This window comes from Anomaloglossus baeobatrachus, chromosome 3, assembly GCF_048569485.1.
Source record: "Anomaloglossus baeobatrachus isolate aAnoBae1 chromosome 3, aAnoBae1.hap1, whole genome shotgun sequence".
Classification (NCBI taxonomy): domain Eukaryota; kingdom Metazoa; phylum Chordata; class Amphibia; order Anura; family Aromobatidae; genus Anomaloglossus; species Anomaloglossus baeobatrachus.
In genome coordinates this window covers 324968850-324995814 of record NC_134355.1, presented here as the reverse complement: position 1 = coordinate 324995814, position 26965 = coordinate 324968850, and the positions used below count along the sequence as shown (strand labels likewise).

The following is a 26965-nucleotide window of genomic DNA, read 5'->3' as shown; positions in this document are numbered from 1 at the left end:
ATGTAAAGTAGACATGTGGGAAATGTTATTTATTAACTGTTTTGTGTGACACAACTCTCTGGGTTAAGGGCATAAAAATTAAAAGTTTGAAAATTGCAAAATTTTCAAAATTTTCATCAAATTTCCGATTTTTTCACAAATAAAAGCAAAAAATATCGTTCTAAATTTATAACTATCATGAAGTACAATATGTCACGAAAAAACAATGTCGGAATCACCGGGATCCGTTGAAGCGTTCCAGAGTTATAACCTCATAAAGTGACACTGGTCAGAATTGCAAAAAATGGCCTGGGCATTAAGGACAAAACTGGCTCCGTCCTTAAGGGGTTAAAACAAAAAATGCTATTAAAACAGAACTAAAACAGAGGCCACATTGATGTTCCAGATTTGACACAAAATAGTCTTATAATGGAGATTTTGCTGAAATCTGCTAGCATGTGCATTAAACTGATGGGGAAAAGCAGCACTGGAGGTAGTCCTTTTTTTCCCCCACACAAACAAATAGGTCCTTAGAAAAACCTTAAATGCAGATGTAAACAGAGCCTTTCCTGTAATATCTTGCTAAATATTGTAAATAAAGGCAGATTATGGAGCTACATAAATAAAGAATTCCTGAAGGGTTTGTCCAGGCTTGGGGTTCAAGTCTGCAGTCACTCTATGTGACTACAGACATATGAACCCTCACAGCGTGCACAATGCACACTGTCAGGATTCTCTGGTGCTGGCAGCAGGTAGGCATGTGACAAGTTTGCGATTTGCATACATGTGGTTACATGTCAAGTGCACGTGTTTGACCTTGCTCAATACAAGTGAACTGAGAAAGATTGAACATTTCTAGTCACGTGCTTGCTCTTGGTGCCAGTTAATCCTGACAAGGCATCACATAAAATGACTACAAACTTGAATGCCAAGCTTGGAAACCCCCTTTAAATTGTTTTTGAATTACGGTCACTGCCTATTTAAATTACAATGTGGAAGTGAATATCATATAAATGTCACCAAAGAATGTGATAATGGAGTTGTTTCCTGTGATAATAAAATGACTGCAAAAATGAAAAAAAAAAAATAATGCATGATTGACTAAAAAACAGATTGGTAGACTCTGAACGGAAACACCTGCAATGAGTGCAACAAACCCATAACTTCTGTTTCTAAAACATTTTGTTCCAAAAGCCTTAAACACTAATGGCACAAAATACTTCTCACCTGCTCAAACAAATATCATGTTATATCACTCCTGGCAGTAAGAGGCTAGGAGCATGCATGCTTCTCTTTTTGTCTGGATATTTCCTGTTGTTTTGAACATCTGAGGCTTAGATTAACACAATTAAAATATAAGAAGAATGTTTCAGAATCAATTTTAATGTATTCCCCTTTCAAAAAGGTAATCAGTTTTAAGCAATGTATCTATGGTAGTGTGACAACTGTTTTCAGGCATTGTTTCTCAGTTTCTGAAGTCAAATACATTATATCTAGATACCCTCGAGACTGTAATTATGCACTGCGCTATAGGGCAGCGCCAGTTACAGATATTATACATTGCCACTGCTACAAGATGAGAAGTAAAGGAGATCAAGAAAAAGGCAATTGTCCTAGCTGAAAAATGTATTAGTACCATTTTGTTTTCCACAATTTAAAAGCAACATATTCCATCTTATAAAATAATTAAGTCAACGATACGTTGCAGAAACACTGCACTTTTTAATATGATGCAGAACGAGAGGCAGTGGCCAGCAAACATTGCAGCATTGGTCTGGATCATAATATGGCTTCTCGTTCAGGAGTAGTAATAGATAAGTACAATGGATCTTCTATAGAGACCAACATCCCAAACTGCTTAGCAAAATGGTATTATATATGGTTCGTTCAAAGAAGATGGAGCATGCTGGTAGCATGGTCTTTACTTTAGCACAATGATTTGGAAAGCAAGTCAGCTTCTTAAGATTAAGTCTATTTGTCAATCTTAAAATAAGGTAAAAAAAAATAATCAACAACCAAAAATCAGATATGGTCATATACCGTATTTTTCGGACCATAAGACGCACTTTTTTCCCCCCAAATGTTGGGGGAAAGTGGGGGGTGCGTCTTATGGTCTGAATGTGGCTGCGGGGAATGAGGGTGCTGCGGTGGAGCAGGTTACTGGGGGCATGAGCAGGCTGTAACAGCCTGCCGTGACCACGTGGGCCTGCTCATTACATATGCACGCCCATCCTCCCGCCCATCTCTCAGCGGTGAAGCCGGCGCTGACCGGTGGGCGGGGTGATGGGCGGGGGGGTGCGCGCATAATTAACAGCCGGCCGCATGATCACCCCTGGCAACTACAGCCTGAAGTGATCATGTGCGGCTGTATTCACTGCCCCCGTGCATCATTATCAGCGCGATGTGCAGTGACTCAGTGTACTCACCCGTCACCGTGTGTGGAGCCGTCCCCCTGCAGCATCGCGATGTCTTCCTGTCTGTGCCGGTCAGCTGATCTGTGTATAAAGCGGTGAGCACAGCGATAATGATACTAGCGGCGCGCACAGCGATGACCACACAGATCAGCTGACCGGCACAGACAGGAAGACATCGCGATGCTGCAGACAACGGTGACGGCTCCACACAGCGGCGCTGCAGCTGAGACAGAGAGGAAGATTATCGGTGCTGCAGGGAGTGAGGAAGGGTGAATATAAACGTTTATTTTTTTTTCTGTGCCATAGGATACAGGCCAAATACCAGGATGGGGGTATATTATCAGCAGGATGGGGGTATATTATGAGCAGGATGGGTGTATATGAGCAGGATGGGGGTATATGAGCAGGATGGGGGGTATATGAGCAGGATGGGGGGTATATGAGCAGGATGGGGGTATATGAGCAGGATGGATGAGGGTATATGAGCAGAATGGGGGTATATGAGCAGGATGGATGGGGGTATATGAGCAGGATGGGAGTATATGAGCAGGATGGATGGGGGTATGTGAGCAGGATGGGGGTATGTGAGCAGGAAAATATACAAGGCAGGAGGATCGTTACCAGAATGGGGTACCTTAGTAACGAATTTGGGGACATTACCCCCATAATAGTGTCAGCAGCAGATCCTCGCCCCATAACAGTGTGTCATGACCACATTTTTTAGTTAAAATTTTATTTTACTATTTTCCTCCTCTAAAACCAGGGTGCGTCTTCTGGTCAGGTGCGTCTTATAGTCCAAAAAATACGGTAACTTGTCCTATATATCACAACAAGTGGATGACACTTTAATAAACATATCAACAAACATAACCCTTGGTTCAATTAGAACCTCAAGATAAGAAAGATTAATGCAGTTAAATATGAAATTAAAATGTTTTATTGAACATCACTAAAATATATTAAAAAAAAACAAAAACCAGAAATAGTCTCCTAAAGAGACACAGAATGCCCTGGAGGAATTATGCAGAATGTATGGGTGGAGCTGCAGAGTCCAAATAAATGTACAGACAAAGACTGTTCACTGTGAGAGGGAAAATCCCAAACTCTGGTATAAGCACCCAAAGAAGTAATCAGTATACTGTATATAAATGATTCGAGCAATATACATGGGTAAAGTTACCTGAGATGAATAATTATTGCTCCAGAGGTGGTCCCTGCATACGGGATTCCTTGAAGAACATGAAGTCGCGATCGTCTGCTCACTTGTGATATATACAACGGTACCACCGCATTGCTGCATATAGTGAGAATCACAATCTCCTTTGAAGCTCGGCCACAGGCAGGGTTTCAAAAAAGCTTTGCTATAACAAACATGGTAGTTTTCAGCAGACGCTCTGCTGTCATAGCAACCCATTGGTGACCCCCGATCATGTCACGGGATCACTGAGGGGCACTGAAAGTGAAGCACGCCAATGCCAGTGCGTGTTAAATTCTGCTGTCAGTTTGACAGAGGGATTTAACAGATTAACAATCGCAGGCAGAGCTCCGCTCCACCCATGATTATTAGAGGCAGGTCCAGGATGTAATGCACAGCTATTACCTGCCAAGTATGGGGCGAGCTCATCCCCACTTCCAACTTGTGCCATACATCAGGTCTGGTGGATGCTGTGAATGGGTTAATATAAAATAATAATTATAATTAATATGCTAATAATATTGAGCAGAATTAATTTCAGCCTTTTGGTTCAGCCCTTCCCAATAGCCATGTGGCCCCTAGGGAAAATTATTTTCTCACGCCTACTGTATTATGTGTAGTGGTATGTTATGCATACCGCATTTTATGTCTGCAAATGTAGTGGCGGACATATCGCCGATGCAGTCGCATAGGGGCCGAAAGGTTCAGGGGGCCCTTGCTGGCTGGTTAACAAGGAGAGCAAGATGACCTCTTGTCCAGAGCTCTAGGCTCCGGTGGACCCTGGCCAGATTGCCCTCACCACATGCAGCATGTCGGACAGGCAGCGATCCCACAGCTCCGCACAGTGTAGGCAGCGGAACACAGCTGGCTGCCCTCTGTTTCTTGCCTGGCACTTTCTCTGTGACACACATGCGTGCACCCCCTGATGTCAGTAAGGCGTGCGCGCCTGTATCATTTGAAAAGTTCTCGGCAGGAGAAGCAGTGGTACTGTGGGGCCCGTGTGGAGAGACGGAGCGGTACTGCGGGGTCCGTGCAGAGAGGTGAGGCTTGACTGTTTTTTTGTAATAGCCTAAGGAGGGCACAATAAAGAGGGGGAGGTGAGTGGTGACTAATATTGGGGGTGTAGTGATGTTGTATATTACAGGTGTAGTATATGGGGGTGTAGTGATGAAGTATATTACAGGTGTAGTATATGGCGGTGTAGTGATGTAGTATATTACAGGTGTAGTATATGGGGTTGTAGTGATGTAGCATATTACAGGTGTAGTATATGGGGATGTAGTGATGTAGTATATTACAGGTGTAGTATATGGGGGTGTAGTGATGTTGTATATTACAGGTGTAGTATATGGGGGGTGTAGTGATGTAGTATATTACAGGTGTAGTATATGGGGGGGTGTAGTGATTTAGTATATTACAGGTGTAGTATATGGGGGTATAGTGATGTAGTATATTACAGGTGTAGTATATGGGGGTGTAGTGTTGTTGTACATTACAGGTGTAGAATGTGGGGGTGTAGTATATTACAGGTGTAATATATCGGGGGGTGTAGTGATGTAGTATATTACAGGTGTAATATATGCCCCTGTGCAGATGTGTACCTGTGCGCTAATCACATGATCTATCCAATGATCCATCAAGAGGATCGTACATCAGGGCAGAGGGTGGCCCAGGGGCCTGGCTACTCTTAATCTGCCCCTAACTAAGATGAACAGTTTCTGGCAAAACATTTATTATACAGCTGTACTAACAGGTCATGAATGTGAGGACAAGAGTTTTTAGAGTGCACACAAATACAAATTTTATTAAACACACCATACAAAAGTGAACATCCAGATGTCATAAAAACATGTTAAAAATAGAGATGGCGGATAGCCCCCCATACAAGCAATAAGAGCCAGTGCTGAAACATATTGGCTGATAAGAAGGGTTTACATTGCATATTGCCAGGTACAGAAACGCATACAAAAACTGAATGTTAGATTGCACTGCCTCTCAAAAAGCATTAAGTTCCATGTGAAATATAGCACAGCAATCTGCAATAACATGCATGCATATATATACTAAGCTGCAATCCCAAAGGGATCCATATATCCAAGCTTATGGCAGTGATGAAAAGCCCAATGTAGACAACCAGCCCATAGTATCAATATAATGAAGGGGGGCTCCGTCTGAGGGAGGCCTCAGAAGAGCCTACGTACGTTTCAATTAAAAAAAATCTTCATCAGGGAAGAGGCATGTTTAATAAAATTTGTATTTTTGTGCACTCTAAAAACTCTTGTCCTCACATTCATGACATGCTATTGAGTTTGTGCTCAGGGTGGCGATCCAGCAGATTCTGGACCCACCCCTCATTTTGTATGGTGTTGTGAAGTATTCTTCCCCTAGCTGTACTAACATGAAATAACTTGGGTCTTCCACTCTGCATTGAAGATATCTAAATTAAACACTTTACAGAACTGCATTATAGTTTCAGTTAGAAAGAAGTGGTGTCATATAATGAGTTGAGAGACTCAAGTCTGGAACCACAAAGTTAGAGAAAAAAAAAAAAAAAAGGTGAAAATGTTGCTAAATTACTTACCGATAGCTTTAGTATAATGTCTTGCACCTAGCAGCAACTCTGGAGCTCTGTACCAAAATGTAACCACAACTGGATCGAGGTCTGCGAGAGGTTTCAGTGGAGAATTAAACAATCGAGCAAAGCCCATGTCAGCTACAACAGAAGATGAAAACAAAAATCAGTCAAACTCAATATTTATATAAAAACTATTTTCATCAGAGCTTTAAAATGAAAATATTATACAGGTCAAGGAATCTGCAAATCTTTATGTATGTGATAAAAAAAATCATGGTGATCAAACTACGCTGTGCCAATTACTGTAGACTCCATTATGAGGAGCTATTGGACTGCAAAGGGCTCATGTATTACTCTTGCATAGTGGCCCTTTTCTGTCTGTGTCTGCTCCTGCTCCAGGAGTCAGTTCAGTTGCCAGAAAAAAAAAACAAGACTGTCTAGGGACATTAAATGAAAATAATGATTGTAAAAACAGTCATACACGAATAGCAAAATTCTCATCTTTTTAAGCGTTGCCCAATCTTGTCAACTACCATGTCCATACACTTTTCAATTCCAACAATATAATTATGGATTCAATATAGAGAGAGCGCGAGAGTGAGATAGCAAGCAAGAGAACGAGAAAGAGAGCGCGCGAGAGAGAGAGAGGGGAAGAAGAAGAGTGAGTGAGATGGAGAGGGAGGGAGAAAGAGCACGTATTAGAGAGAGAGTGCGAGAAAGAGAAACGGTGAAGGTAAAGGGGAGAGAGAGAAAAATGCTGAGTAGTATGAGAACATCATAAATGCAGGCTCATAACAATATTCATACAAGAACTGTATATTGTTAATTATATATAAGGAGATTTGGCTACATTCCTATCTTGTCTGGGATGCATGTCAATCTGGAAACGTTAGTACGGATACCATCCATCACACAAGGCAGAACTAGATCCACGATAATTTTGCTATTTACTGCACTTCTTTCTCCTAGATAGATGTGGGCCTTACCATATCCCAAATATAGTATTTCAACATTCAGGGTGGTCCAGGAGAGTCAGCTCAAGTGCCCCCATTTGTAACTAACAACACTACTGATATATAAAAGAGGTGGCTTCATGTGCCCCAACCATTGTTGCCAAAAAAATAACCTATACTCTCACCTTCTTAGAAATATTATTTCAGAAAATCACACTCAATCCAATTGAGCTCCAGCGTTTTCTTTTTTATAGCACTGCTGTACTGGTGATTTATATGTAAGTCCCCTACCCCCTGTGTTATACTCACCATCTGGTTAATCCTTTTCCAGTGTCGCTCCGGTCAGTCTCCAGCAGTTGGTCTCCGACAGTTTGTGATCTTCCTGGCAGCTTCAGTGCTTTATGGAGGGCGTTAAAGATCACAAATCAATACAAATCTATGAGAGCCTCATTCTGGCTCTCATAGTTATAATGAGAGGTTGTGATGTAACTTCTGTCTTCCGGCCAGTCAGAAGTTACAGTCACAAGATTGCGCCACGTGAGTGGAGCGACGCTGAAAAAGCATGAAAACGCAGGAGGGTAAATACAATACCGAGGGGATGGGCCTTAGATTTAAAGCGCCACTTCAGCAATGAAAGAAAAACCCACTGGTGTGGTGCTTTAAATCTCTAGGCTTTGACTGATGCTTGCCTCTAGCCCAAATCAAAAGTTGACTAATGTATGCTTTTAATGCATGATGTGCAAACCTGTGTTTAAATAGTTTTCCAATTTCTGTAACTGGCTATCATTAGTAATCCTATATCAAGATACAGTGACTACGGAAAGTATTCAGACCCCTTTAAATTTTTCACGCTTTGTTTCATTGCAGCCATTAGGTAAATTCAGAAATGTTCAATTTTTCTCATCAAATGTACACTCTGCACCCCATCTTGAAAGAAAAAAAAACTGAAATGTAGAAATTTTTGCAAAGTTATTAAACAAGAAAAACTGAAATATCACATGGTCATACGTATTCAGACCCTTTTGCTCAGTATTGCGTAGAAGCACCCTTTTGAGCTAGTACAGCCATGAGTCTTCTAGGAAAAATACAACACGTTTTTCACACCTAGATTTGGGGACCCTCTGCCATTCTTCCTTGCAGATCCTCTCCAGTTCTGTCAGGTTGGATGGTGAACGTTTGTGGACAGCCATTTTCAGGTCTCTCCAGAGATGCTCAATTAGGTTTAGGTCAGAGCTCTGTTCTGAAGCCACTCCTTTGTTATTTTAGCTGTGTGCTTAGGGTCATTGTCTTGTTGGAAGGTGAACCTTCAACCAAGTCTGAGGTCCAGAGCACTCTGGAAGAGGTTTTCTTGCAGGAAATCTCTGTACTTGGCCACATTCATCTTTCTTCAATTGCAACCAGTCGTCCTGTCCCTGCAGATGAAAAACACCCCCATAGCATGATGCTGCCACCACCATGTTTCACTGTTGGGAATGTATTGGGCAGGTGATGAGCAGTGCCTGGTTTTCTCTACACATACAGTTTAGAATTATCACCAAAAAGTTCTCTCTGTCTCATCAGACCAGAGAATCTTATTTCTTGTAGTCTGGGAGTCCTTCTTGTGTTTTTTTACAAACTCTATGCAGGCTTCCATATGTCTTCCACTGAGGAGAGGCTTCCGTCGGTCCACTCTGCCATAAAGACCCGACTGGTGGAGGGCTGCAGTGATAGTTGTCTTTATGGTATTTTCTCCCATCTCCCTACTGCATCTCTGGAGCTCAGCCCAGTGATCTTGGGGTTCTTCTGTACCTCTCTCACCAAGGCTTTTCTGCCACAATTGCTCAGTATGGCTGGACGGCCAGGTCTAGGAAGAGGTCTGGTGGTCCCAAATTGCCATTTAAGGATTATGGAGGCCACTGTGCTCTTAGGAGCCTTGAGTACTGCAAAAATTCTTTTGTAACCTTGGCCAGATCTGTGCCTTGCCACAATTATGTCTCGGAGCTCCTTGGGCAGTACCTTTGACCTCATGATTTTGATTTGCTCTGACATGCACTGTGAGCTGTGAGGTCTTATATAGACAGGTGTGTGCCTTTCCAAATCAAGTCCTATCAGTTCAATTAAACACAGCTGGACTCCAATGACGAAGTAGAACCATCTTAAGGAGGATCACAAGAAAATAGACTAGTGACCCAGAGCCAAGGTACTTTTTTCAGATCGCTGAGTAGGCATAAATATTGCTACAGCTGGTAAATTTGTTAGAAATCAGATATCATCTATCAAGTAAGAAGAGGAAGACTCACGCCATGTTGGGGGATAAGCCAGGTAGATTTTTGAAAAAGATTAGCTACTTATACAAAGAGGTATATAGTAACAACTCAAGAAAACTAGAGAATTACACAACCACCAATTAAATTACTCAAAGCCATTAGGAGGGCGAAAGAAGAAAAGATTACAGGCTTCTTACAAAAAAATAAAAATATTCTCTAAAAAATTTCAGTCTCCTACAAGGATCCAAAAGAAGCTATCCTTCAGTCCTCATGGAGAAAAGAAGTCTCAAATTTGATTTCCATAGACAGTGCTGACATCCAAACATTCCAGGAGAAGATCCGGTATAAGATTCCCAAAAGTCAGAAAGAACATATATTCAATCACTATGGATGGTGCAAATCCAAGGTTCAAGCTGTGAGTAAAGGCTGACCGAAATCCAACCCCTGCACTGAGGGAGCTCTAATATTTGGGGTTTTTTAAATGGAAAGGGTCCAATTTATAGTCTTTATGTACCAAAGGTGCATTCAATCTGAGTAAGAAAATATCTTAGTTGATTTCTCTATTCTTGTATTTTTCATAATTCATTTTTTATAATGACCATTAAATAGCATTACTTCTTTTAAACCCCTGGGGCCAAATTGCTCTCAAGAGCAAAACTACCCAAAGCCTGATTATACAATCTTTTCTGTCCCTGAAAAGCAGGCTATTAAAAATATCACTGAAAGCCTTACTTGGTTCCGTGGTTGCATGGTTCTTCTTTGTTAAGAAGAAAGATCGGTACCTCCGTCCTTTAGACTTTCATAAGTCTACTACTGTCTCCTCCCCAAAACCCTTTAGAATGTTAGCCCGCAAGGGCAGGGCCCTCTTCCCTCTGTACTAGTCTGTCTATTGTAACTTGTAGATGTACTCTGTATGTAACCCCCTTCTCATGTACAGCACCATGGAATCAATGGTGCTCTATAAATAAATAAAATAATAATAATAATAATTTAAATCTGATTACAATCCGGACCCTTCTTACCTCTTTCCCCTCATTTCTGATTTATTTGATCAAATTATTGATGCTAAATGGTCCTCCAGTTTGGATCTTAGGGAGGGCCTATAATCTGATTAGAATCGGATAACGGGATGAGTGGAAAACGGCATTTAATTTTCCTAAAGGACATTATGAAAATTTGGTCATGCAATTTGGTCTGACTAAAGGTCACGTTACAAGCTACGATATATCTTACGATATGTTGTTGGGGTCACGTCGTAAGTGACGCACATCCGGCATCGTATGACATATCGTAGCGTGTGACAGCTACGAGCGACTGAACGAGCAAAAATACTCATCTTATCGTTGCTCGTTGACACGTCGCTCATTTTCTAAAAATCGAACATCCGGTTGTTCATTGTTCCCAAGGTAGCACACATCGCTCCGTGTGACACCCCGGGAACGATGAACACAGCTTACCTGCGTCCCGCCGTCAATGTGGAAGGAAGGAGGTGGGCGGGATGTTTATGTCCCGCTCATCTCCGCCCCTCCGCTTCTATTGGCCGGCCGCTGTGCGACGTCGCTGTGATGCCGAACGTCCCTCCCCCTTCAGGAAGTGGATGTTCGCCGCCCACAGCGAGGTCATTTGGAAGGTAAGTACGTGTGACTGGCGTTACCGACTTTGTGCTACACAAGCAAGAAATTGCCCGTGCCGCACAAACGATGGGGGCGGGTGCGATCGCAAATGCGATCGCACGAGAAATCGACGCATGTAAAGCAGCCTTAATGCTCTCGCCGTTTTTAAACATTTTGTCAATTACATTTTTCGTCATCTGATGGGCAGATTTGTAGTGGTATATCTTAATGATATTTTGATTTACTAGCCCGATTTTCAGATGCATCAGTTATATGTCAAGCACGTGTTACAGATATTATGAACTAAAACTATGCTAAACTTAAAAAAATGTGTATTTGTTATACAGAAGGAGAAAATTTTTGGTTTGCCTGGTGTAGTCTTCAGGTTTCCGGATGGACTAGAATGGGATCTATCCGGAAGATCTGAAAGCATTACGCTTTCTGTGGTTTGCCAATTACTATTGAAAGATTGTTAAAATTACTCAAGGACATGACCCAAAAGGTAATGATTATCTAATTGGTCTGTGCTTGCCAGGTATTTATCACCCTGTAGAGATGTTTTGTCACGATACTGGTACTTGTTGAACCAAATGCTTCTCAGCCATTTATTGTCGAGGATGATGCATCCGAAGTGGGGGTCGGACCATTTTATCATAGGAGTAGTCGCCTAGTAAATAGCATCAGTGTTCATTTTTCTCACCAGCTGAAAGAAACTATGATATTGGCAATAGGGAACTTTTGACTATTAAGTTGGCTTTTGAGGAGTGGCATCACATTTTGAAAGGGGCAGTTCACATTGTCATCGTGATTACTGACCACAAAAATCTGTTGTAATCTGGATTCTGCTAAACGTCTCACTCCTAGACAAACTAGGTGGTCTTTTTTTTTAACTAGGTTTAATTTCTTGGTCACTTACCATCCTGGGGTTAAGAACGTCAAGGCTGATGCTTTGTCCCAAAGTTCCCCTGGGGAAGGGAATTCTGGTGACATTGTTCATATTTTACAAAAGGTTCAGGGAGATGTCCCTGCTGCCTGTTCTACAGGGATATTATTTGTGCCCTTTAAAATTGCATCTTGAAATCTTAGGTGAACATCATAACTCAGTTCTTGCAGGTAACCAAGGTGGTAAAACAACTTTCTCGTCGTTTTTGTTGGCCAAGGTTGCAAGTTGCATCAGGATGTGGTTGATTTTTTGTCTACCTGCAATATTTGTGAGTGTTCTAAGACTCCGCATACTCATCCGTCTGGGTGTCTCTTACCTTTGCCTTAGGGTACCGTCACACTTTAGCGATGCTCCAGCGATCCCACCAGCGATCTGACCTGGTCAGGATCGCTGGTGCGTCGCTACATGGTCGCTGGTGAGCTGTCAATCAGGCAGATCTCACCAGCGACCAGTGGAAGCAATGCTGCGCTTGGTAACTAAGGTAAATATCGGGTAACCAAGCGCTTGGTTACCCGATATTTACCTTGGTTACCAGCGCACACCGCTTAGCGCTGGCTCCCTGCACTCCTAACCAGAGTACACATCGGGATAATAAGCAAACCGCTTTGCTTATTTACCCGATGTGTACTCTGGCTACGTGTGCAGTGAGCAGGGAGCCGGCACTGGCAGCCTGAGAGCCGCGGACGCTAGTAACCAAGGTAAATATCGGGTAACCAAGCAAAGGGCTTCCCTTGGTTACCCGATATATACCTTGGTTACAGCTTACCGCAGGCTGCCAGACGCCGGCTCCCTGCTCCCTGCACATTCAGATCATTGCTCTCTCACAGCGATGTGTGCTTCACAGCGGGAGAGCAACGTCCAAAAAATTAACCAGCCCTGTGTGTAACGAGCAGCAATTTCACAGCAGGGACAAGATCGCTCCTCAGTGTCACACACAACGAGATCGCTAATGAGATCACTGCTGCGTCACAAAAACCGTGACTCAGCAGCGATCTCACTATCTGAGAAGTACCCCTAATGTGGTTTCAGATTCTGGGAACTAGTTTCTATCTAAATTTTGGAGAGCTGTTTGTTCTCGTCTGGAGATAAATTTATCTTTGTCCTCGACTTTTCATCCTCAATCGAATAGTCAGATTGAAAGATTAAATTAAAGTTTAGAGCCATATCTTAGATGTTTTGTTTTGGAAAACAAGGAAGATTGGTCATCTTACCTTGGCTGAATTTGCATTCAACAATTGTCATCACAAATCTATGGGTAAGTCACCATTTATGGTGCATATGTTTTTCACCTTCAGATCTGTACTTTCAGTAGGGAGGGCTCTTTGGGGGTTCCTAGGGAGCAATGTTTTATTCATTACGCTCTTCTATATGGCAATGGGTATGGATCAGTTTGAAGGTTATGGGGGACAGATATAAAAGCTGATAAAAAACTGTTGCAAGGCTCTCACCTTTGTAGGAATAACCATGTGTGGTCATCTACCAGAAATATTAAGTTAAAAGTTACGTCTTGAAACCTGAGTCCTAGGTTCATTGGTCCTTACAAAATTATCACCATCATTAACCCTGTGGCCATTCACATTGAGATATCTCAATGTATTTCATTGATCATTGCTTAGAAAATATGCTGTGTCATCTGAATCGTCACTCTTGCCACCTCCTCCAGTCATTGTGGAAGGTAACTTGGAGTTTCAGGAGGCGAGAATTATGGATTTTCATTTTGTTCGCAGCTCTCTTCAGTATTTGGTGTACTGGGAGGGTTATTGTCACACTAGGTATGGGGATGTAACAAGCGAGCGGCGAAAGGTAAGGTAAGGGGACTCCTGTGTCAAGGGAAAGGGGAGATGGTGGCACCTGACCAAACCTACAGCTGGTCCCTGGGGTCCCTCACAATCCTAGATAGGTTCAGCACGTATGCGCCAAGACGAATACCTGACCCTAGGTATTCCTACTGCTGGACCCTAAATAGGGAATGGGTGGGATGAGCTCTTCGTCAACCCCAATAAATGCTAAAGGGGGATAAATGGGGGAAAACCCATGAACTACTTATCCACAGATGACATAGGCAGGAGTTCAGCAAGCTTCGGCAACGATACTACAGATGAGAGTAAGCCATCTGCTTGCATCCAGAGCTAGAATGAACTGAATAATATCACCAACACCAGTCCAGGGCAAAAAGAAGTATTTAAGCACCAAGAGAATACTGATGATCAGAAGCTGGGAGGAAGGCAAACTCCTGCTGGGTCCAAAAGGGGGAGAGATGAAAATCCAACAGGAAAGCTACCTATTACAATTAATGCTGACATCAGGAACAATAGAAGGTCAGGGAGCATTTTGTGCAGCCAAATGCTGTGACTTTCTATAGCCAGAAACCACATGACTGTCATCCATGACAGTTATGGTCCTGAGTAGAGAATGTGGGTACTAGCTGAAGTAAATGTCACGAGATTGGTACATTCTTTTCATGCATCTGGTCCTAATAAACCTGGCCCTGAAAATCAGCAAGCCCCTAATAGAAGGGTGGAACTGTCACGAGTGTGTCGCGTTCGGCTAAGACCTTTGCGGTAAATGGGATTTGAAGGTCACAGAGATTAGCAGATTATAGGTTCTCTTTATCATAAGTAGAGTGGATTTAACTTCATCTTGTGTTGAAGGGGTTAAGATTTCCTTTTTGTTTCTACTGAGATTCCATTTAGCTGTAATCTCTTCAATGTGCCAGTGATCATTCTTCTATGCTAACCTCCCAGGACAAGTTTTTTTTGTGGAAGCTGTGGAAATCCATTTGTTGTTTTATTCCCATGTGTTTGTCTCTCTCCCAGGGTTGTTTTTTTGTAGAAGACTAGTGTCTTGTTTCCCAGCTCACAAGCCAGGGCTAGTCAAGGGTCAGCCAGGTCCTGAGCACATGATCAGACTTGGTGGGGGGGGGGGGGACCAGTCTAGGGACAACAGGGAGTGCAGGGTTCAGCTACAAGTTAGTGCTTAGGGGTCATCTATACCCCCTTTCCCTATCACCAGGGCCCCTTTTTACCAGTTTTCCTTCCCTTTGTGTCACATGCTGGGCATCATCCCACCCTGATGTGATAGATGCTGGCTGAATAACACAGCCAGTGTCTGCTGGCAATGAATGTTATCTTAACTCAGAGCTTGCACAAAAAGGGGTCCTCAACACTGGATGTAACAGTATAACCAATGTTAGGAAGAGGTTAAAGGGTATCAGTCAGCAGGATTTGCTATGTAATCTGAAAGCAGCCCCATGTACGGGCAGGAGAGACTAACTCCAGAGATATATCACTTACTGAACTGCTTGGTGCAGTTTTGATGCAATCCTTGCTTTCTCTGTATACCTGTAGCAGTGGTCAGAATGCAGAATTGTGTTTAACCCCACTCAGAACAATGATTGGCAGCGTCCTGTGTACACTGTACATTGTCAACAAACTGCCAATCAGTGTGGGCGCGGGGTTATATAGATTAGCCTAACTGGTCTGTACATGAGACCAACTCCTGTAGCGATAATCTCCTTGTGATTGCGCTGAAACTACAACACACAGCCTAATAACTAACATCCCTGTAATCGGGGGTCTCTGTCCCTACATTATGCTGCTCACAGATTAAACAGCAAAAACCTGAAGCCAGAGTCCCTTTATAGAGGTTGTTCACTACTCGATCACCAGAGTTTGATCAAATAAGGACCACTTGTAAAAAGAAAACAGTGTACAGTCACCTATCATGTACGGGGGGGGGGGGGGGGGGGGGGAGTATTTAGTCAGCCACCAATTGTGCAGGTTCTCCCACTTAAAAAGATGAGAGGCTTGTAAATTACATCATAGGTAGACCGCAACTATGGGAGGCGACATGAGAAAACAAATCCAGCAAATAACCCGGTCTGATTTGGCAGGATTTTTTGCAAATTATGGTAGAAAATATGTATTTAGTCACCTAAAAACAGGCAGTATTTCTGGCTCTCACATACCTGTAACTTCTTCTTTAAGAGGCTCCTCTGTCCTCCACTCATTACCTGTAGTAATGGCACCTGTTTGAACTTGTTATCAGTATATAAAAGACACCTGTCCACAACTCAAACAGTCACACTCCAAACTCCACTATGGTGAAGACCAAAGAGCTGTCAAAGGACACCAGAAACAAAATTGTAGCCCTGCATCAGGCTGGGAAGACAGAATCTACAATAGGCAAGCAGCTTGAAATCAACTGTGGGAGCAAGAATAAGAAAATGGAAGACATACAAGACCACTGATAATCTCCCTCTATCTGGGGCTCTCACCCCGTGGGATCAAAATTATCACAAGAATGGTGAGCAAAAATCTCAGAACCACTCGGGAGGACCAAGTGAATGACCTGCATAGAGCTGGGACCACTATAAGAACATCTACCATCAGTAACACACTACGCCACCAAAGACTCAGATTCTGCAGTGCCAGATATGTCCCCCTGCTCAAGCCAGTACATGTCCAGAAGAGTATTGGGAGAATGTCATATGGTCTGATGAAACCAAAGTAGAAACACAACTTGTCGTGTTTGGAGGAGACAGAATGCTGAGTTGCATCCAAAGAACACCATACCTACTGTGAAGCATGGGAGTGGCAACACCATGCTTTGGGGCTGTTTCTCTGGAAAGAGACCAGGACGACTGATTAGTGTACATGAAACAATGAATGGGGCCATGTCTTGTGAGATTTTGAGTGCAAACCTCCTTCCATCAGAAAGGGCATTGAAGATGAAAACGTGGCTGGGTCTTTCAGAATGATAATGATCCCAAGCACACCACAAGGGCAACAAAAGAGTGGCTTCGTAAGAAGCATATGAAGATCCTGGAGTGGCCTAGCCAGTCTCCAGATCTCAACCCCATAGAAAACCTTTGGAGAGAGTTGAAAGTCCATGTTGCCCAGCGACAGGCCCAAAACATCACTGGTCTAAAGGAGATCTGCATGAAGGGCCAACATACCACCAACAGTGTGTGCCAACCTTATGAAGACTTACAGAAAACGTTTGACCATTGTCATTGCCAACAAAGGATATTTAACAAAATATTGAGATGAACTTTTGTTGACCAAATACTTATTTTCCACCATAATTTGTAAAAAATATCATGCTAAATCAGGCAAGGTGATTTTTTGGTTTCTCATTTTGTCTCTCATAGTTGTGATCTACCTATGATGTAAATTACAGGCCTCTCACCTTTTTAAGTGGAAGAACTTGCACAATTGATGACTGACTACTTTTTTCCCCACTGTACCTGATGAAGGCAGATATTGCCAAAACACGTTGTACAACAAACGATGTTTTTAAAATTTAAAATTTTTAATAAAGACAAGATCAGTATAGGTGGATCTGGTCATTTCGTACTTAAACATCTAAGCCACCAGATTGCCCCCCCCCCTCCTTTTGTCTTCTCACCTACCACAGCGGAAGTGTTACAGCGATGTCAGTGTCACTCTTCCTTATGGAGACATGACTTGGTTGTGTTCTCTCAGGCTGCAACCGATGAGTGTCCACTTGTAGCTCCAGCTCATCAATATTGCATCAGAGGGGACATCCGCTTTGATGAAATCGTAAAAGCTGCAGCTGACGAGTGGTAGCTTATTGGCTGCAGTCAGAAAGTGAGGTCAACGTTGGGAACAGCGGCGTCGACACCATTCGACATTGTCACTGTGATAGGTCACTATATAGAGTTTTTATATTTTGTAAGGTCTTGAATTGTTTATGTTCAGAAGTGCACAACCCCTTTAAAAGAAGCTATATTACAGGTCCTCTCTTCTCCTGTACCAGTGTTTGTTTTGTATTGTTCATGATTATTGTACTTATTTTTATTATGTATATCCCTTTTCACTTGTAAAATGCCATGGAATAAATGGCGCTATAAGAATAATAATAATTTGAGATAAATGCTGCCAACCACTCTTCTTGGAAGTGCTGGCTCCAACACAAAATGAACCGACGGACTTTAGTGGGGTCCATTGATAATTTATCATGTTGCACACACGTTAGGCCTTAGTCCCATGTCTGTGAAAAAAATGGTACCGGTGTTATCAATGTTTTCAATCAGTGTGGAATCAATGTATTATATCACATAATGAAATAATGACATTTTTGTGTACCCACCATAAAATGTCTTTCTTGGAGCCTTTCATTGGGGGACACAGACAGTGGGTATTATGGTGTCTCCAGGGGAGGCGTGACACTAGATTGAAAAAGTGTTAGCTCCTCCTCCCACAGCATATACTCTAGCTAGGCAGGAAACTAGCTCAGTTTGGTGTAAAAGCAGTAGGAGAAGAATAACGAAAACACAAGGGTGGGAGCTGTGTCCCCCAATGAAAGGCTCCAAGAAAGACATTTTACGGCGAGTACACAAAAATGTCATTTCCTTTCTCACCTTTTCATTGGGGCACTCAGACAGTGGGACGTCCCAAAGCAGTCCCTGGGTGGGAACTGAACTATTAACAGTGTATAACATCAGACTAAGAGCTGACTAAAAACTGCAACTGCAGTGAACACATATCAAAACACTGTCAAAAAAACGAGCAGTGGCCACTTATAAATGGGCCACTGCTGCCTGAAGGACTTGTCTTCCAAGAGCAGCATCCGCGGAGGCATGCGTATGCACTCTGTAGAATTTTGTAAACGTGTGCACACTGGACCAGGTAGCGGCCTTGCAAAGTTGGGCCACAGAAGCCTGATGGCGGATAGCCCAAGAAGCACCCACTGCTTGCGTAGAGTGGGCCCGCACAGATTGAGGGGGAACAGAACCTCGTGCTTTGTATGCCTCACAGATGGCAGTCCTGATCCATCGAGAAATCGTGGATTTAGAAGCATGGCTGCCCTTTTTGTGTCCTTCTGAGAGGACGAAGAGGGCAGCGGACTTGTGCAACGGCGCTGTTCTGGAGATGTAGATCCGCAGAGCCCTAACAAGATCTAGAGTGTGAAGGGCTTTTTCAAAGGAGTGGACCGGGGCCGGACAGAATGACGGCAACACGTCTTTGTTCAAGTGGAAAGAAGACACGACCTTCGAAAGAAAGGCGGGGGAAGGCCGAAGGACCACCTTATCGTGATGGAATTTCAGGTAAGGTGAGCGTCAGGAAAGGGCCGCCAGTTCGGACACACGTCTGATAGAGGTAATGGCGACTAAAAAGGCAACCTTCCAAGAGAGACGTTGAAGAGAAATTTCTCTTAAAGATTCGAAAGGAGGAAGCTGAAGAGCTCCGAGAACCAGATTCAGATCCCAGGGATCTAAGGGGTGGCGATAAGGAGGGACCAAATGCGCTACCCCTTGAAGAAAGGTACGGACCTGAGGGCGAGAAGCCAGCTGCTTCTGGAAAAAAATTGACAAGGCAGAAACTTGACCTTTAAAAAGGTACTGAGGGCTAGTCCCGAGTCCAGACCGTCTTGCAGAAAGGCAAGCACATCAGGAATTGAAAAAACAAGGGGCAACCGGTGATGACGGTCACACCAGGAAAGATAGGTCTTCCAGGTCCTGTGATAGATACTGGCGGAGGAGGGCTTCCGAGCATTAAGCATGGTATGAACTACCTTAGAAGAAAGACCTGACTTGGCTAGAATCAAGGATTCAAGCGCCACGCCGTCAAATGCAGCTGTGCTGTATTCTGGTGGAATATTGGACCTTGCGACAGAAGATCCGGGCGGTCGGGGAGACGCCAGGGACTGTCACTGAGAAGTTGTAGAAGCTCTGGGTACCAGGCTCTCCTGGGCCAGTCCGGGGCCACGCGTATCACGGGAATTCCCTCCGCCTTGATTTTCTTGATTACTCTCGGAATGAGAGGAAACGGAGGGAAGATGTAGGGTAGGAAAAACTGCGACCACGGGAAGACTAGAGCATCGGAGCCGAGCGCTAGCGGGTCTCTCGACCGGGATATGAAGGGATGTACCTTGGCGTTCATCCGAGACGCCATGAGGTCCACATCTGGGAGTCCCCAACGAAGAGTGATCTGATGGATCTGCCACTGCCCCTGCCACTAGACCCTGTCTGCTGAGAAAGTCTGCGGCCCAGTTGTCTAATCCTGGAATATGGACAGCTGAAATAATGGGAATGTGCATCTCTGCCCAAAGAAGAATCCTGGATACTTCTTTCATCGCTGTCCTGCTGCGAGTTCCTCCCCGACGGTTGATGTAAGCCACGGCCGTGGCATTGTCTGACTGGATCCGAACAGGGAGACCCAATAGCAAGAGCTAAAAGTTCTGAAGGGCCAAAAATATGGCTCTGATCTCTAGAACGTTGATGTGAAGGGAGCGTTCGGAGGGAGACCAGCATCTGTGAACAGTGTGGTGGAGAAACACCGCTCCCCAGCCTATGAGGCTGGCATTTGTCGTGACTACTTGCCAGTGAACAGGATGGAAGGACTTCCCTTGAGATAGGGATGAGACTTGAGTCCACCAGACGAGGGAGTGGAGCGCAGTCCGGGATAAGCGGACTGACCGGTCTAGAGAAGCTGGATTTCTTCTGGAAGAAAAACCCGGGACTGAGCCGTGTCTATCAGCATACCTAAAAAGGTGATGCGCTGACGAGGAATGAGGGATGACTTGTTAAATTTGATAAGCCACCCTAGCCTTGAGAGCGTGTCTAAGCATATCTGCACGCTTTCTGAGCAAACTTGAGGAGAGCTCCCCTTGACAAGTAGGTCGTCCAAATAGGGAACGACCAGAACGCCTCTGGGGTGCAAAATGGACATGACGGCCACCATGACCTTTGTGAAGACCTGAGGCGCAAAGGCCAGTCCAAAGGGGAGGGCCCTGAATTGGTAATGACGGTGTCCTATGGCAAAACGAAGGAACCGTTGATGGGATACACATATGGGAATGTGGAAATAAGCATCTTGAACATCTATGGAGGCTAGGAATTCTTCCGGTTCCATGGCGGCTAGTACTGCTCTCAATGACTCCATTCGGAAGGTCCGAATGCGTACGGATCTGTTCAGTCTTTTGAGATCCAGGATAGGGCGGACAGAGCCATCTTTTTTGGGAACGACAAAAAGTTTGAATAGAAACCTTTGCCGCGCTGTTCCATGGGCACTGGAATGATAACATTTGCTTTTTGTAACGAGGCTATGGCCTGAAATAAGGCCTGGCTTTGCGTTTCGGACTTTGGAAGACGAGAACGCAGAAACCTGCTGGCCGGCAGGGAATGGGAATCGATCTTGTAACCTGAGGTGACGATTTCTCGAACCAAAGCATCGTCAGTGTGGTCTAGACAGATATCCTGAAAAAGCAGAAGCCGCCCTCCAACAGGAGTCGGATCTGAGGGATACCTGGCGTCATGCTGAGGGGGGCCTGTGCAGGGCGAGGTCCCTTAGGTTTAGGTTGTTTGGAGTGGGAACGCCAAGAAGAGCCCCTTGAGGGGCCGGATCCTCGAGCTGAGCATTGGGACGATCCTTGTACTGAAGGTTTTTGGGAGACGGGCCGAAAGGACTGCCTGCGCCAAGAAGATCTTTTAAAATTCCTGGATACAGGCCGCTTTTGTGGTAGAATAGTACTTTTTCCACCCGTCAACTCAGATATTTTACAGTTTGTCCAGGGATTCTCCAAACAGGCGAAGACCATAGAAGGGGAGTGTGGACAGGGATTTCTTGGAGGCACTGTCCGCGTTCTATATCTTTAGCCACAGGACTCTGCGGGCAAAAAGAGCATTGGCTGCCGTTAGGGCTGACAAACTAGCTGCATCTAGGGAGCCGTGAAGAAAATAATTACAGGCTAGGGAGATCAAATCAATCTCAAAAGCCTCCGGAGGAATATTACAAGAGCGAAGTATCCTGCGTAGGTTCTTACTCCACACACCCATAGCTCTCGCGACCCATGTCAAGGCAAACAGGGGGCGAAGAGAGGAGACTGAAGCCTGGAAAATAGACTTGACCGCCGCACCAACTGCGCGGTCGGACGAGTCCTTGAGAGACGCGCTGTCTGAAACGGACATAACCGTGTGTTTAGCCAGCCTGGATACTGGCGGGTCCACAACGGGGGGTACTGACCAGGTCTTAACTATTTCAGATGGAAAAGGATAAGCGAATGAAGTGAAAGGTTTTTTTTATTAAACCTTCTATCAGGGTAATCCCACTATTTAGACACGATTTGACTAAATCCCACTATTTAGACACGAAAAACCAGATCCTGGGCAAAGGACTTAGGAGGCTTCTTGGCCCGCTTGATTGCCGACTGAGAAGTCGGGTCCGGAGGCTGATCAGAAATCGACAAAAAGTGACTGACAGCCGAAATTAGTGTGTCTTCTATATGCCTAGACTCGGAAGGGACATCTAAATCAGAGTCTTGGGAATCGTGACTACTAAAAGTCACAGAGCCCGGGTCAGACTGACCATCGTCCGAGTCGGAAGAGGCGTAGAGGTCGCAATGGCGCCTCTTGGAAGCAGCCTTTTTACGTTTTGGGGAAGAAGGACCAGACGAAGCAGGCAGGCTCCTCTGAGGGAGCTAAGCCGGGGGAAGGCTGCCTGAGGTTTGGGATATCTGAGTGACAAGGTCATCTATCCTTTTAGGCATTAGAAGAGCCCATGCAGGAAGAACGTCATCAGACGGGGGAGCTGCCTCGCCGGTGGCCGGGGCAGAATCCAAAACCTGCGCGGCCTCCTGGTCCGGCAACTGGGTCTGTTGTGACATGGTAGTAGGGGTATCGCAGCCCCGGCATAGTGGATAGCTTCGGCCATTAGAAAACGAGCGTCCACAGGTGGTACAAGCATAGTACAGGTCCGTAGAGGACGCCTGGGAAGCTTTATCACCCTTGCGGTTACGCATGTCACCAACAGAGTCCTACAGCCCTATATAGGGATATGCCGCTGTTAATATGAGTGAGGAGCCACTAGCAGTATTATAAAGTGACTGCTATGCACAGCCGGTATATACCGATAGCAAAATGGCATATACTGTCAAACAGTCGGCATATACCTGCAGGCAGAGCCAGTATATACCGCTAGTAGCTGATATACACCGCTAGCCAGCAGGCGCACACCGCTAGAGATACAGCGATATACCGCTGAGCAGAGCGGTATATAGTGCTGCAGAAGTGCAGAGCCAAGTCTGCTCCCCACGTGGAAAATGGCGGCCAGTGTTCCTGGCAGCATGGAGGAGAGAGACGGCCCCCGGAGGCTGATTGGTCTCAGGGCTGGGACTAAGCGTGACGGCCAATCGGAAAGGAGCTGCTCCTGAGTGAGGGAGCGGCTTCCAGAGCAGTGAGAGGGGGCGTTGGTAGAATGCAGGCTGAAGCCGGGGGCTAAATTAATGATGCTCCCCGGGATCACGGCCTGCATCGCCCCACCGGCGCCTTTCCAGGTGGCGGTTTGGATGCAGGGGACAGATGACTCGTCGTCTCCCTACCTGCTCCTGGCTCAGTCTGAAGACGCCTCGGTGATGAATGCGGGGATCTCAGGGACGCATCTTCGGCTCAAGGCTGAAGCAGGTCCTCGGCTCTGCTTAGCCCTCTGGAGCTACCTTGGTGTGAGGGGCTTCCAGGGAGCCTGGAGGGGTACGTAGACCTGACCACTTGGGCGCGAGGGAAGACTGACGGCTTGTGCCCGCCAGGTTTCCTCTGCCCGTAAGCGGGGGGAACGAGGGTGGCAGGCACCCTGGTATTGCCCCATAATCAAACATAGGAACAAAAAAAATAAATAAAAAATAAGCTGGCCTGGGGCTCAGGCCAGACATGTAAGCCTCCCTGCTGACACTCAGTTTTTTTTCTAGCTAGTTTCCTGCCTAGCTAGGGTATATGCTGTGGGAGGAGGAGCTAACACTTTTTCAATCTAGTGTCACGCCTCCCCTGGAGACACCATACTACCCACTGTCTGTGTCCCCCAATGAAAAGACGAGAAAGGAAATGGGTATCGGTTTCCCATAGAAGAGAAGCTTTTAAAAAGTGTATCTAAAAATATAGTTTATTAACAAAAACATTTTTTAAATAGGTTTTCTTTTAAAAAAAAAAATATACTAAAAACAGTACCTCACGGAAGGGAACCACAGGACAACCTGGTTAGACCCTAAACCCCAAGCCTGTTTTTACCTTCCGATCTGGCCAATTTTTTTCCCTTTTGACCAGTGTCACTTTATGAGGTAATATCTCTTTCAATTTGTTTTTGTGACATATTGTACTTCTTGACTGTGGTAAATTTAGGAAAATATTTTTGTGTTTTATTTCTGAAAATATCAGAAATTTTGCAAAAATTGTGAAAACCTTGCAAATTTCAAACTTTGACTTTGTATGCCCTTAAACCTGAGAATTATGCCACACGAATTAATTAATAAATAACATTTACCACTTGTGTACTTTGCATCAGCACCATTTTTTAAACAATTTTTTTTTGTTAGTAGAAGGGTTAAAAAATTTTCAGCAATTTGTTATTTTTCCAACAAAATTTACGAAACCATTTTTTTTTATTGACCACATCACATTTGAAATGCCTTTGAGAAGCCTAGGTGACAGAATACCCAAAAGTGACACCTTTCTAAAACCTGCACCCCTCACACTGTAGAAAACCAGATCAAAGAAGTTTATTAACCCTTCAGGTGCTTCACAGGAACGAAAGCAATGTGCAAAGAAAAAATAAAAATGTTACGTTTTCCCACAAAAATGTTACCTTAGCTCCAAATTTAGCATTTTCACAAAGGTAACAGGAGAAATTGGACCATATAATTTACTGTGCAATTTCTCCTGATTACACCAATACCCCATATGTGGTGGAATACTACTGTTTGGGTGCAAAGCAGGGCTCAGAAGGGTAGGCGCATTATTTGACTTTTGGAATGCAAAATTGGCTTGAATAGACAGCGGACATCATGTCGCGTTTGGAGAGCCCATGACATGCCTAAACAGTGGAAACCCCAACAAGTGGTCTTATTGTGGAAACTATATCCCTAAAAGAATTTATCTAGATGTATGGTAAGCACCTTAAAGCCCCAGGTGCTTCACAGAATTTTATAATGTTGAGCCGTGAAAATAAAAAAAAAATCACATTTTTCCCCACAAACATGTTGCTTTTGCCTCAAATTTTTAATTTTCAGAAAGGTGCCAGGAGCAAATGCACGATACAATTTGATGTGCAATTTCTCCTGAGTACACAGATACCCCATGCGTAATGGAAAACTAGGGCTCGGAAGGGACAGAGTGCCATTCAGCTGGACTAACTGAAGAAAAAGAGATGGTGTGTGCCAATTGCCATGGAGCCCTGCTCTGTTCCACAATGGATTTGATGCAAAGGTAAATAAGACTTGGCTTTATTAGCATAAAAAATTGATATTAGAGTTGTACAAAGCGTTTCGGCGAATGCCTTTTTCAGGTACATATACAGCATTACGGTTTGCAGTACAACATAAAGATTTAAAAATGCTTATTCCCAGCAGTCCCACCCATCAAAGTGCTGAGGGATTAATTTAGAGCCATTATTTCTCACCTGTTAGAACTCACTGGGAACTCCTGACTATAAGAACATTGTATATTGTTTTAGGAAACAAGCACACATGATCCTTGTTGAAGCATAAAATACTAAATACCAGGTGACGTCCATCCTGACTTGAATCGCAGATGCGATTTAAAATCTCTTTAATCAAATATAAAAATTTAAGAGGGACGTGAATTAAGTACTAAGATTGTGTATGCTTGATTCTTACAACAATATACAATGTCCTTATAGACAGGCGTTCCCAGTGAGTTCTAATAGGTAAGGAATAACGGCTCCCAATTAATCCCTCAGCACTTCCATAGGTGAGCCTGCAGGTCCTCCATGTGTTTCATCCCAGGTCCTCCATGTGTTTCATCCCAGGTCCTCACGCTCCACTGTAATCCATCCCAGGTTCTCCTGCCGGGCAGAAGCAATAGGTATCACCAGATGTGGTGGGTGTGTGTGTGTGTGTGTGTGTGTGTGTGTGCGAGCGATCTCATGTGTGTGGGTGTGTGATCTTATGTGTGAGGGTGTGCGTTCCATCGCAGGTCCTCCCATTCAGGGTCTGGCGAGTATGATTGCAGGGTCTTTGGTCTTTTTTCTTTCTTTTGGAGGTGTTTGCTTTCTATAATGAAGTGTCCTGCTGTATTCTTTAACTTTTTTAGCTGCATGGACAAATCATTATTGAACCGCGACTAGGGCTTATTTTCGGAGTAGGGCTTATATTTAAGCCTTATGCCGAAAAAGCTGAAAATTCTTGCTAGGGCTGATTTTCAGGGAAGGACTTCTGTTCAGGGAAAGACTGTGTGTGGCACAGATGTACATAAACTCTATTAGTAACTAATAAATGTCAAATCCTGCGTATAAGTCGTTCTAATAGCTAGTGCCTTTTTTGTAAAAAAAATATTTGCTGGTACGCATCTCTGAGGCGAGGAGCGCGGGGGGGGGGTGCCGGCCGACATTGAGTAGCGGGGCTGCGGCGGGGTGTGTCGGTGCCAGTGGAGAGAGTGTGGACGATCCTGTGAGCACAAGTATGACATTTCTACACTTCTGGCCACATTCTGATTTGATGTGTCCAGCCTCAGTCAGTTAATTTTCATTGCGCATGTCTGTTCAGCACGTGACCACATCTATGTACATCGCATACTTGCAGCTTCATGACCTCCCACTGTCACTACTGCCGGCATCAGAGAATCCTGGACAGTGTGCAGTGTGCACATTGTGAGAATTCAGAAGTCTGCAGTGCAGACTCATCACAAATTTGGACAACCCCTTTAATGCTCCTAACAACATAAATAAAAGCATAGTAACCCTTAACTTGTCAGACGGCACAAGACTTTATTAAAGAGATTGTCCACTACTTTAACATTAATGACCGTTCCTTAGGATAGGTCACCAATGTGTGACTGGTCCGGGTCCGGCACCTGGCACCCCCGCCAATTCCCTACTCTAGGTGTCGGTGGTGGCAGGTGGCCGGAAGTGCTCAGTTCTGGATCTGCTCCGTCTTCTGATAGTGGCAGCAGTCTCCTATTAAAATCAATGAGGCGGATGCGCAGTACCCGGCCACAAACACCATCAGAGGACGGAGCAGATCCAGAAATAAGCATTTCCGGACACCTGCACCATAATCAGCTGATCAGTGGGGGTCCC

The 26965-nt window shown here is 44.4% G+C and overlaps 1 protein-coding gene across 1 annotated transcript in view; it reads right to left on the bottom strand.

The window, feature by feature from the left end:
- Nucleotides 1-26965, bottom strand: part of CDK19 (cyclin dependent kinase 19) — a 399878-nt gene that overhangs the window by 120107 nt on the left and 252806 nt on the right. The window contains exon 6 of the mRNA XM_075338340.1: nucleotides 6170-6301. Within this exon, the coding sequence (XP_075194455.1) occupies nucleotides 6170-6301 (132 nt within the window). The remainder of the gene's footprint in view (nucleotides 1-6169; nucleotides 6302-26965) is intronic.